At 34.9% G+C, this 13,350-nt stretch overlaps 1 protein-coding gene across 6 annotated transcripts in view; it reads left to right on the top strand.

The window, feature by feature from the left end:
• The first annotated feature begins 435 nt into the window (after positions 1–435).
• The window catches only part of RNF17 (ring finger protein 17), a 115,282-nt gene continuing 102,367 nt past the window's right edge, over positions 436–13,350 (top strand). For 5 of the 6 annotated variants that reach the window (XM_074303729.1, XM_074303732.1, XM_074303733.1 and 2 more), the window contains exons 1-3: positions 436–647; positions 3,406–3,503; positions 9,293–9,384. In XM_074303729.1, coding sequence (XP_074159830.1) covers positions 452–647; positions 3,406–3,503; positions 9,293–9,384 — 386 coding nt within the window. In that variant the 5' untranslated portion in view covers positions 436–451. The remainder of the gene's footprint in view (positions 648–3,405; positions 3,504–9,292; positions 9,385–13,350) is intronic. The other variant, XM_074303730.1, reaches the window with a different exon arrangement.

The raw sequence follows: 13,350 nt of genomic DNA, 5'->3' as shown, positions 1-13,350 counted from the left end.
TAGTAAGGTTTGCAAAGCACCTTGTTTCATTTGATCCTCAAAACTTCAGGGTAGGCTATTGTATAATTGTGCAGTAATTATAATTATGTTGCTGGAGAAGCCTGTACCAAGTGATTAGTTAATGACCACTGAATTTGAGGGCCCGAGGCAGAATTCAATCCAGTAAACTACTGAGAGCAAAAGGTTCCTACATCCAAAACTCCACGGCTCTGCAAGACCAGCTGCGGGATCGATGACCTTTGTTCTCCAGTTTGCAGCCTCGTACCCCTCGAGAGCAGAAGCGGCTCACGTGAATTTAATAAAGAGGAGACCTGGAACAACGACTAATTTCTTTCCTCCGACAGTGATTGGCTGTACAGAGAACCCTCCCCCCTTGCCCTGATTGGCCCGCCAACCAGATAGATGCACGAGATCTGCGAGGCCGCACGTGCTGCTGAGCTGTGTAGGCAAGATGGCGGCGGCAGTAGCGCCGACGGGAGCTACCTCGGGGGCCATGGCTGGCGTGGGTTCCTCGACCACTCGGCTTCCCGCGTCCTCCTCTTCCTCCTCATCTCCTCCTCACCGGCTTCCCAGGCGAAAGAGCCGGCTCTGGGGTCCCACTGAGGTCCTGTGCAGCGGGTGTGGAAGGAGCTCCGTGGCTGCGGCGGGTATGGTCGACCCCTTGACCACAGGCCCAGTGCCCTCTCGGAAAACTCCGGTCGTGCTGGGAGGGAGGAGGCCCCTGCGGGCTTGGGCGAGGCCGAAGCCATTCCGGTTCTTCTTCCTACCCTACTGGTCTCCCAAAAGGCAGCCCCTCCGGGTGGGGAGGGGAAAGCAAAGAGATTGAGACAGAGTTAGAGAGTCCCTGGCCTTCTTGGCGACACTTCTCCTCACCCCCATTCTCCATTCTCCCGGTCTAGTGGATTTCGTCCGTATCGTTTTCCCTCCCCCTCTCCCCATCCTCTCATCTTTTCGACCATCCTCCCTCTTCCTTCTCCTGCTTTCTCCCTTCCCCCCCCTTCTCCTTCCCACTTTTCTCCCCTTTCCACCTTCTCTGCCCTCCCCCTACTCTTTTTTTTTTTCCTTTTCTCTGTACTTCCCCTCGGTGAATTCCCCGCGTGTTCAGAGCTGAGATTTAGAGATGGAAGCCACCACTCAGGTTTTCTAGCCCAGCCCACATGGGGAAACTGAGGTTGAGAAGATACCGAGGCATTTAGGTCATATCAGAATAAAAACCGAAGTCCCCCAAACCAAAGTCAAGGGTCCCTGCGCGCATTCCCACAGGGATAAAATGGTCCTGAGATCGGTTTTTTTTTTTCTTTCTCTCTCTCTCTCTCTCTTTTTTTTTTTTTTTTTTTTTTTTTTGTGGACGCCTAATTCGTTTTCCATAGGACACCAAGTTGTGAAAACAGTTGATTTAGTTAAGATTGATAACCTAGATGTTCCCCTAAAGGGACAGTTTTGCATTCAAATTTACAGAAAGTTATCTGTTTGGAAGAGCAGGCTCCCTTCCAACTGACCATATGTATGTAGCCATTAGAAAGACCTGCCGGCTCCAGCCTCACTCTGATGATTCCTGTTTAAGTGGTTCAGCCTCTCCACAAAAAAAAGAACCTGCAACAGCTTCTTCTTTGTAAGGTGGTGGTGAGGATCAGAGGAAATAAGGAAATAATGTATTAAAGTGTTTCTGCAAATCGTTTTGACACCTAAAAATAGCTTTACAGGTTTCCTTACAAGCCACATGTATATTGCTCAGAATGTTGCTCTTCTGTAATGTTGAAATCCACACATAATGATACCTCAGCCACTTGTAATACTTTAAAAGTATATCATAATCCCCATTTGATGTGTTGTCTTATATTGTAATGGCCTGTCCGATTAAATCCCCCCAAATGCTCTCTTTGATTTGCTCTTCCCTTAATTAGGTAAGAGCTTGCTAAGCCAGTCTTATTTCAAATCCCCTCCTACTGTGACTCTTAAAACTTTAGAATTTACTTTGTATTGAATAATAAGCAATTGCTTATATCCAGCTCTTGATTAGTTTTGACTGATGGCTTAACCTTTTTATTACGATGAGATAGTCTTTCATGTCATAGGTGTATTTCTGCCAGAATGTGAAAGTTCCTTAAAAGTTGGACCAATTGAGGAAAATGCTATTTCCTTGTGCAAAAGCTTCACTATATTTTCAATGGGATGTTGCTTTTGTGGGGCATGGATAGTTTTCAGTTGTTTGCCTTTTCAAAAAAAAAAAAAAAATGTAGGATGTGAGGTAGAAAAGTTTAAGCAAAATATGCAAATTCTCAGGGGATGACCAATGCCTAGTTTTGCTTCTGCCTTCTTCATTCAGTGAATTATTTAGTATGGCACTTTAAGTAAATTACATAAAGTTTTGCCACAGAATCGCTTAGTATTTGTTACTCTGGAAGAAATCCAGTGATAGCAAATGACACTGTTTTGGCAAATACTTCTAGTTGGAAGATTTTAATTTATTAAGGTGTTATTTTTTTCCACTGGAACCTAAATAAGACTTTACAAATAAATTTATGTAGTTCCAAAAATTTCTTAAGACTTAATTTTAATCTTATTGGTTAAATCATGTAGCTGCTGTATTTTTTTTTCTTTTTCAACAAGATACGTATAGCTTTCCAGTACTATAAATGAGAAATAGCCATATTTTGTTTTTGTTTTTTGATCTGTGACATACTTAAAACTTTACAAAGTTTATTTACATATACATAGATAACTCAAATCATAAAACTAAGACAGCCACGTTATTACATTTTCTAATTTTATTTCCAACATTTAAATTTTGCATGCTGTTTTACATTGAGCTAAATTTATAACTACTTCTGGGAAATATAAGATTTTATTAGGAGTAGGGTTATGGATTGAATTTGTAAATTCATTAACATAGGGAGTTTTCTCTATATCACCATATGTCTATAACAATCTTAAGAGTTATCTAGCCCACAGTAGGTTTAGGCACCTAATTATACCAGGATTTCTTAAACTTTTTCCACTTGCAACCTCTTTTTTTTTTTTTTTTTTTTTTTAACCCAAAGAATTTTTACTTGACCCCCTGTATGTAGGTATGTAAAAGTATGTAAATCAAACATTAACAATCATAATTTTGAAGCCCTCCCCCACATTTTCAGTTACAAGACCCTATATGGAGTCTTGAACTGTAGTGTAAGAAAGTGGATATTATACCATGCTGGTGCCTCTTAAAACGGAAAGTTTACAAAAAAGGAAATGTATTCTATTGTGAAATTTTTATCTTTATTAACTTACCCAGTGTTGTACACAAAAATAGGTGTTCATTGAGTTCTTAATGAATTAGTGGGTTTTTTTTTTAATTTTAGAGAAAAAAAAAACAAAATAAGTTATGCTATTATGGTTAATTCATAGTAGAATTAATTTCATTAGCAGGTCACTACCGTGAGCTTCAGTGTGGACATGCTTATTGTGAATTGTGCTTGTCAGTAACTGAAGAATATAGCACAGTTGTATGCCCTGATTGTGAGGTAAGGTTTTTTGTTGTTTAGATATTCTAAATCTTTTATAAAGAACATATTCGTTTATTACAATTAAGTAAAAAATAAATGAAAACAACATAACTGGTGAATTGGATAAAGAGGATAGGAACTAGACACATGATTTTTTCATTGGCATGGGGAGTTTGGGATGAGGAAACTTTAACCAATTCAGTGTGACTCCTACAACATTTAAATTTTATATTTTGTTTTTACATCACTTAGTTGTATATGTCCCTTCTCAGGGAGCCAACCTATTCATAAAACAATAGAATTTTTTTCTCCCAATTACTATTTGTTGTGCTCCCCCCCCCCCCACTCATTCCCCTCCACCCCCAGAGGGGAAAATACAGAATCCTCAACAAATAAGCATAATCAAGCAAAATAATTCCCCACATTGACTGTCCAAAAATGTATGTCTTATTCTGCTTATTAGTCTATTACTTCTGTGCCATCTGATGGGCAGGATGGTTCATCGGTCTTCTAGAATTATAGCTGATCATTGTGTTGATCAGAGTTCTCAAGTCTTCAACATTGTCTTTTATGAAATATTGTTTAATAACTAAGTCATATCAAGTGTAGCTTGTGTTGGTCTATGGGGTAAACCTAATTTCTGCCAAATGCCTCTCTAATAATGATTTTCCTGCCCCCAAAACTGGAATCTTTGGGTTTATCAAATCCTAGGCTGAGTATATTTGCTTTTTATACTTTCTGTACTTAATCTATTCCACTGATAGCCTGTCTGTTTTTTTAACCAATACCAAATTGATTTGATGATTAATGCTTTATAGTATAGTTTCTGATCTGGTATTGCTGGCTTTTCTTTTTTTCACCATATGCCTTGTTGACCTTTTATTTCTCCAGATGAGTTTTTTGTTGTTATTTTTCTAGTTCTATAAAGTAATCTTTTGTAGTTTAATATGACACTGAATAATTAAATTAATTTAGTTTTTGTTGTCATTTTAATTTTTTTAGCTCAGTCTCTACTGATGAGCAATTACTATTTCTTCAATTATTTCAGACTGTTTCTATAAATAATCTTTAATAGTATCTATAAAATAATCTCTTTTGCTGTAATGGAAATGTCTGAATTGTCTTAAGGCTATCCATAAAAGCTGACCCGTTGCTGATCTTCAGTGATGAGCCCATCAAAATATTACTACCTTGACCTAGTTTTAAGGAACTCCTTATTTTATTTATCATGAATTTTATCTTATTAATCAGTGTAAAAAGCCAGAATGAGGAATTTTCCCTTCAACTTTATATTGAATCTTGTTCCATTATTTTTATGGTAATTGTATTTGTTTTTGTTATGCTGAACATAGCAATATGAGCTATTCAAATACCCCATGAAATGATGTTTCATGCTGGCTTTGGATTAATAAGTTCTCTGTCAACTTCTTAAAAAAACAAAACCAAAAACAAAACACCTTTTATTCACATAATTCTTGGGTTATCTATCTTGATAGAGTCTCAAGTATTTTATACATTCTGGAGTCATTTTAAATGGAATTTCTCATTCTATCTCTTCCTGCTGAGTTTTATTGATATAAAGAAATGCTGATTGATTGGGGGGGAGTGTATATGTAAACCACACATTTGGTGAAGTTATTTCAATTTTAAGTTGATTTCTCTAAAGTTGTCTAAATATACCATCACATTTGCACAAAAGAATAATTTTGTTTTGTCTTCACCTATGCATATTCTCTTACTTTGTTTCTTTTATTATTAACATAGCTTACATTTTTAATACTGCATCAAAAAAAATTTAGCTACAATGGACATTTTTGCCTTAAATTCTAGTACTTCCTAATAATATCATTATCACAAATATAATGCTGGGTATTTTAAACATAAAGACTTTAGAAAATTAGAAAAACTAGATTTATCTTTTTACCATTTCTCCTAATGCAGGAGTTCATCTCTGCAACTACCCTTTATATAGAACATTTGGATTTAAATTTTAAAAAAAAATTTGTTTTTCCATTACAAAATTGTATCCTTTCTCTTTTCAAAGAGCCAACCCATTTAACAAAAATGTTTTTTTATTGGCAAAACTGATAGGTAAGTTTTAAAAATTATGCACATAATTTACATATATGTATATATAATGTTTTATAAAGATAGTTATGTGCACTCATGTACATCTGCCCCCATCCACCTACCTTTGCAAAAGACTAGGTCATTTCTTTGGGGCCAGACTTTTTCTTTATAATTTTGTAACATTTTTCACCACAAAAAATTTTTTAAATGAATATTTTAATTTTAATTAATCTTCAGTAAAATAAATCTTTGAGTAAAAGTAACCTATATTTAAGTTTTTTGCCACCAATTTCATAAGTTTTTGATGTAAATATAGAATACTGAAATGGTAATGAAAATGGACAGTAGATGCAGGGAATATGCATCTTGGTCCAGAAACAACGCTGATATAAAAAGTGGCATAAATATAATTGAAGGTCTCTGTAATTAACCCATTGCTTTTTCATGTCACCTATTAAAAATTAAATAACTGAACTAGAACATCAGTAATTAATTGAATAAGTCCTCTGAAAGATTTAAGCTTTAAATGGATAAGAATCTTAGCAGATAAAGACTATAAGGGCTTGGTGCTTCTGTAAGTGAAAAGAACGTATATCTGTGAAACAACCAGATTCACTAATTGATGGTGGAAGGGTATGTGTCAATATAACTCTATCTTGTTAAAAATAACATTTAACATAAACACCTACAAGTTGTGAAATATTTTCAAGCTTTTATTTGAATTTTGATCTGAGCATCACATAATTCTGTAAGCTTTCACTCCTTGCCTTTTTTCCCCCCATTTTGACCTTTGTTTCTCTTATCTCTATTATATAATCTTAGTCAAACCATACATTCAAAGTCCTGTCCTTCTCATAAACACTTTACATTAAATAATTTCTTTGTCTTTTTTCTTTTTGGTTTGTGGTATTAGCATCTAGAGATATCCATGTATTAAAAAGTTAGTTAATGGAAGTAAAATGAAACTAAAAGCAGGCAATCCTAAATCTGAAACAAAGGCAGTATAATAAAATAGAATCATATCAGTCCATAAATATGCACAAGTGAGCCAAGCCCTTGATCGAGTGCCTCAAGATACTCTTTTGGAAAATATGGAGAGAGAACATACCACATCATGTGATATTACAGTTAAAAGTATTTTAAACTAGCTGAATGGTTGGATCTAGAGTACAATTATTAATGGTTTGATATCAACTTAGAATAAGGCAGAGTGATGCCAAACCTGGGCTTGACCCTGTCATTTAAGCTTCTATCAGTGTTTTGAATAAAAGGATATGTAAATCATGCTAATTCAGTTTGCCTAGGACGCAAAGCTAAGATATTGGATGATAGGATTCTAACATTAGATTGAATTAATTAAATCAGGTAAAATGCAAATGTTAAGTTGAGTTTTGTATTTGTTCAGATAATACCAGGTACGTAGCACTTAAAGGTTTTCTAAGTGCTTTGTGTGTGCTCCTTTGACTGTTACCTACCACAAGGTAAGTGGACTAGATAGATGGCATGTGCTATCAGAAGCTTGATGACTGGCAGCTCAGATTGCTGTCATAATTCAGCTGTTTACCAATTGATAGGTGCGCCTTAGTTTCTGATTTTTTTTCCTTTAGTCAAAAATAGTTGAGAGAAGTATTTTTGTACATAGAGATATTTTTACTCAAGACAAATTTAGATTTGATATAAGGAAAAACTTCCAGAAAAATCAGAATTCTCCTAAAGTAGAATCGGCTGCTTGAGTGAGCTATAGATTTTCCATTTCGTGTGAATTTTTTCTAGCAAAGACTGAAATGTCTTTTTTTTTTTTTTTAATAGATATGAGTTGGAATAGATTATCTTTGAGATGAACTCAAATTATGTGAAATGTACTTTTAATACTTTAATATTGCAAATATTAGCTGATAGCATGTGATTTAATATATAACATAATGAAAAGTAATATTTATTTCAGTTATATAATTTAGTATTTGATCTAAATTAGGTAACTTATTTCAAGTTTAAATTTAAAATGATCTCCCATTTTCTTTGTAAATTCCTATGTTTCTCCCATTTCTCTAAGATGTTTACACTACTCTATGTGTCATCAATGAGATTTTTAAGAACTTAATCACACCTGTTCTATTTTTATATGAAAGCCACTTGCTTAATTTTAATAGTCATTCTCTAGGCTTTCTGTTTTGCCTGACTGATAACATTTGAATTTTTGAATATTCTCAATTTAGAAAGTTAGATACATAAATTTTGTTGGTAGACTTCAGATAAGTGAAGAAACCATATGATAGAAGTATGAACATAGAGGCTGTTGTTAATCACGTCACAGCTCCACCAGATATGAGTCATAATTTGATTTATTACAAAAGAATGGTCCACATGCATGTGGCAGTTTTTTTATACTTAGGATCCCACCATACACGAAATGCCTTGGGTATTTATGGAGTACCACAAAAAGGGAGATCATATAACAGGAATGGAAAGTGGCATGGGGGGAGGAAAGAACAAGAAGGTTTGGGAATGTTGGACTTGGAGAAGGATTTTCTGATTACTGAAGGGATCCCAGCTGTTCACACCAGTCTCTCAGTCTGGGTGAAGATAACAGGAACCAGGATTGTAACTAAGTTGGTTTCAAGGATACTGAGTCTTATAGAGTTACTTGCAAAAAATCACTTTGAAGATAGTTCAGGGGGACTTCATCTCTGGAAAATAGAACAAATCAAGGAAACAAGTTCAGGGAGTCTCTTCACAAGACCCATCTCAGATTTTCTTTGTAAAATGGTGTTTCTTAAAGAGCCAACTTTTTTTCTTCAATCTCCTTGAAGTCTGTAGGGAAACTAAAAATAAGGCGCTATAGACTAATATGGAAGATATGAGTTCTATAGATCTGTGGTATAATTACTTTAGAAATATCCTTTCTTTTCCTAAAGAGCTAAAAAAAAAAAAAGTCTTCTGGAATATGACTCACCTTTAAAGGAATCTTTTTAATCTCCACTTATTCTAGTTCTAATACTACTCTTTACCTTTTAAACTATCATAGCAATCCAACAAAAATGTTGGAGCTAATGACACATAAGCTGTGTGATTATGGGCAAGTCACTTAATGTGTTTGCCTTTGTTTCCTCAACTGTAAAATGGGGATAATAGCATTTAACTTGAAGATTAAATGAAGTAGCATTTATAAACAAAACAAAAATAAAAAAACCACTTAGCTCAGTGTCTGGTACATATGAGGCATTGTATAAATGCTTATTCCCTTTCCTTTTCCCCTCCGTGCCACATATTGGGTATAAAAACACAGAGTTGACTTTCTTGCTTATTCTGCAAGGAGAATATCATTAATACAGATAAGAAATGTCTACAAAGTAGTTTTCCACAGAGGAGAGCAGTAGCAACTAAAAGATTCAAATAGACCTCTTCTAAGGTAGCTCTTGAGCCAAACCTTAAAGTTCCAGGTTTCTTCTATTTGTTTTTCTTTCATATCTCCCAGATCAACATTTGTGGGTTTAGCCTATGTATAAAAATAAGAGAAGCACTTTTTTTTAATAAATTCATTATATTCTAATTCTTTAAAAATTGTAGATGTATGTTATATATTACATGAAGTTTTAATCTTTGATTCAATATTATAAATCAGATCTACTTTCTAATTTTTTATTCTGTATTCATTTAGGAATGAAAAAAAATTTTTGGTGTTAAAGAGGAAAGAATATTTGCTTCCACTAAAAACTTTTTTTTTTCCCCCACAAAAGGCAGTTACAACTATAAATAGAAGACAAGGATACTATCCTTTAGATGGCTATGTTGAAGAAGATGCTTATGAAGAAAAATTTCAGCCTAAAAAGTATGGTTTGAATGTGTTTAAAATTCTAAAATGAACTATTTGAGCACATTGATTTAGAATACTAAAATTCCTTTCAAAAAATAGTGAGCCAGCAAAATGTTATCCATGCACTTAAAAATATTCTTTAATGATCTGAGTCATTTATAGAGTGCTCTTGTTTAGGTTTGTTCTCAGCTATCGTCACTGCAATAGAGGGAGCAAAGCTTGCTCTTTGTTTACAGCTAGTAAGAAAGTAGATTTTCCAGAAAAACAAGGGGAAAACCAAAAGAGTTACAGAATCCAATTCTAAGGAAATGAAAGAATGCAGAAATTTCTTGGTAAAACAAAATTATTTGGTTACTTTTTTTCTTTCTGGCTTTATGGAGTTTAGCATAGGAATTAGAAACAAAAGCATGGTGATGGGAGAAGGGTAGCAAAGAGTAGGAAGTGACTTGAGCATATTATTATAAGCATTGTGTGTATATATATATATATATGAGAAAAAGAAGTGTGACCCTAGAACACAACTGATTAGAACCCAAACAAAAGCATATCATGCTTGCATGTATATTTGTGAATATACATGCACGGCTACATATTATTTTTCTCAGTAGTATTTGTTCAAATACATGTAAAGATGCTTTCAACATTAATTTTTATAAAATTTTGTTTTAAATTATTTTTCTCCCTGCCTTTCTTACCTATGCCCTTACCAAGATACCAAGCACTTTCTGATATAGGTTAAATATATGCGATCTTTTAAAATATATTAACATATTTGTCATGTTGTACAAGAAAAATCAGATGAAAAGGAAAAAAAAAAACTTCTATGAGAAAGAAAACAAAAAAGTGACTATGCTTCAGTCTGTATTCAGTATCCATAGTTCTCTGGATACAGATGACATTTTTCATCCCAAGTCTGTTGGAATTGCCTTGAATCATCACATTATTGAGAAGAACAAAGTCCATCACAATTGAACATCACATAATCTTGTTACTGTGTACAGTGTTCTCCTGTTTCTGCTCACTTTGCTCAGCATCAGTTCATGTCTTTCTAAGTTTTTCTGAATTAGCCTGTTCATCATTTCTTATAGAACAACAATATCCTATGACCTCAGCTAATGGGCATCGATTCAATTTCCAGTTCCTTGCCCCTACAAAAAGAGCTACTATGGAATTTAATTTTCTTGGAAGTTTTTCCATTTAAGTACCCAGAAAGAACAACCTACAATAGTTTCTCCCATCATTCTTTCTTTCAAATCTACTATAATACCTTAAACTTGCATAAAACCTTTCTTTCCTTTATTAACTCTTTCAGTTACAAAAATGGGAAATGTAAGCAGAGAGAAGCCACAATGAGTCTGGAAAGAGATTAGATTTGGACTGACAGAATTGGAAAGAGAAGGCAGAATATCAGGGAGGATTCAAAATATGTAACAACAAATGCCAGTTCAAGAAAGTGTGTATATGTATTAGTAGAAGAAATTCTATTTATGAGTGTCCATCTTTTCTTTACTTCCTTGTAAATTGTTAAACATGTTACTCTTTGGGGTAGAAGCTCTTTTTACTTCAGCATCCTCCTCTGATTATGAACCCTGGTTTTCCCTGTTCCCATAGTAAGTTTCTGCAGTAGCATTCGTTGTTTGCTGGCTTTTTAATGAGGTATTAATGTAAGCATCTCTAATCTTGGGGTGGGAGGAATGATGTCTGACTTTACTTCAGCTGTCTCCTCTGACCAGGAACTCTAAACCAAGAGTTCTCCTCTTCAGCAGATGCACAGTGTCATTGCCCCACTGCCTCTGCACCAACCCTTTATGCTGATTCTTTCTTGAGGAGGGCCACAGCTCTGCAGCACAAAGCACAGCTTGGCTTGGTGTTCCTGATCATCCAAGATTCCCTCAGTCTTCCCTGACTTGGGACCTCTACTCTACCTACAATTTGAAAGGCTAAAGTCTCTAGTTCCTACTGAAGCTCCAGCCACACTCAGCTAGCCCCAAGGGCCCCAATTGGTGTTTCTACAGACCTAGCCTGAGACGTTTACACTAAATTTTGGCCTGCCTCTTTGAATCTTCTCTGATCTTTCTTCATATCTTGGTTTATATCAGGAGAACCCCTGATTTTTCCTCTTGATTTTTCACTAGTCTTTGTTCTGAGACACAAATTTATTATATTTCTATGGGAGATCAGGAGAGGTTGAAATTTACCGATCTATTTTACCATTTTCCCAGAATCCTCATAAGTTTACATTTCAAAAGTAATACTACATTTTGCTCATGGTTTGCAGATTCTGCCTAATTATGTGGGGATAGGATTGAGATAGCTGGCTTTGGCACATTAGAGATAAATTCTGCTAATTGAGGTCTTTGGAGATGCCTTTGTAACCTGAAGTGAAGGTTTACCAAAGACCAGTGTAAATACGGGAGAAGCCTAACCTTCTCTTAGGAAAAGTGAAATCCATAAAACCTTAGAAAGAGGACCTTAAAACTGTACATTTTAAACCTGTAGTAAACAAGATCTTAGCAAACACTTGCAAATATCTGAAAATTCACACTCTGGAGGCAGAATGAGGTCATTTTCCTGTGTGACAGCTTTGGCTACTAATCATGGGGAACCTGAATTTTTAACTTTCCAAAGTTGTAGCTGTTGTGCCATGATAAAGGATCATTTATAAGGAATTTGCCTCTCTGAAATACTATGACATGAAGTAATTAAGGTGTAATGTAACATAATAATAGCTTTTATATGTGGTTCTTTAAGGTTTATAAAGCATTTTATGTTTTTGATTTGATTCTTATAAGCCTGGAGGTAACTATTATATCCATTTTGTAAATCACTAATAACCTGGGATTCTTGTTTCTAAGAAATAATTCAAGTGTAGGTATTATTGATTCCAAATCTAGCACTCTAGCCTCATGCCGTATTGTCACTCAATTAAATATCTGAGTAAATGGTATGGAGAAAGTACTGAACACCATAAGAATGGAGCTGGATGGATATAAGCTCTCATAATCATGAAGGAAATGTGACTTTAACATTAGTAGAATTTTGATAGGCAAAGGCAATGAAGAGCCAAGGAAAAAAGTTTTAAAGAAATAATGATCATAGGTATCCTGACTTAAGAGTTAGTCTAGTAGACATTAGATAACCATGGGAATTTTTGACCAGTTGGAAGGTAGTCCCAATGATCTAGGAATGCAATATTGGGGTGAATCTTGATGGTAGTAATGGGGATCAATGCAGCAAGTATATTAGCAAGACTTGGTAACTGATTGGAATATGGAGGGAAGGAGAAAGGAGTCAAAATATGTCTCAAGTTTTAGGTATGAGAAACTGGGAGATTTATGCTGTCAGATTCCGAAGTGGTATTAATCTTTTTATTTCCTGTTTGAACATATTCAGCTTGTCTTGGTTCATATATCGTACATTACAAGTTTCTGTATGGTTCTTTACAACCTCTGAGTTTAATCACTACATGCATTCACAGCTGAGCTTCCTTTTAGTTTTTGCCTAGCTCCTTCTTTAGTACTAGAGCTATTTTTAGTTCCACTTGTGTTCTGCTCTTTCCCAGTAGCATGTTGGACACCTCTTATCATTTTAGTACTATATTTTCTTGACATAGGCAGAAGTCGTTTGCCATTTCCTTTTCTGAGGGATCACTTTTTGTCCCTCAACTCATTAGATTGCATGGGTTTAACTATCATTCCTTCATAGATGATGCACATCTCTATCCAGTCTTGTTCTCTTAAGCTTCAGACTTGTACCACCTGTTATCTATTTGCCATTTTTAACTGTCTTGGAGACAGCTTTAAATCAACATGTCTAAAACAGAATTCCTTTTTCCTCTTAATCTTTTCCCTTTCAAATTTACTATTTTTCTGCAAACTGAATGGATGCCCATCAATTGGAGAATGACTGGATTAATTATGGTATATGAATGTTTTGGAATATTATTGTTCTGTAATAAATAACCAGCAGGATGATTTCAGG

The sequence above is a fragment of the Sminthopsis crassicaudata genome, chromosome 3 (assembly GCF_048593235.1).
Source record: "Sminthopsis crassicaudata isolate SCR6 chromosome 3, ASM4859323v1, whole genome shotgun sequence".
Classification (NCBI taxonomy): domain Eukaryota; kingdom Metazoa; phylum Chordata; class Mammalia; order Dasyuromorphia; family Dasyuridae; genus Sminthopsis; species Sminthopsis crassicaudata.
This window is presented reverse-complemented; position numbering and strand designations above follow the sequence as displayed.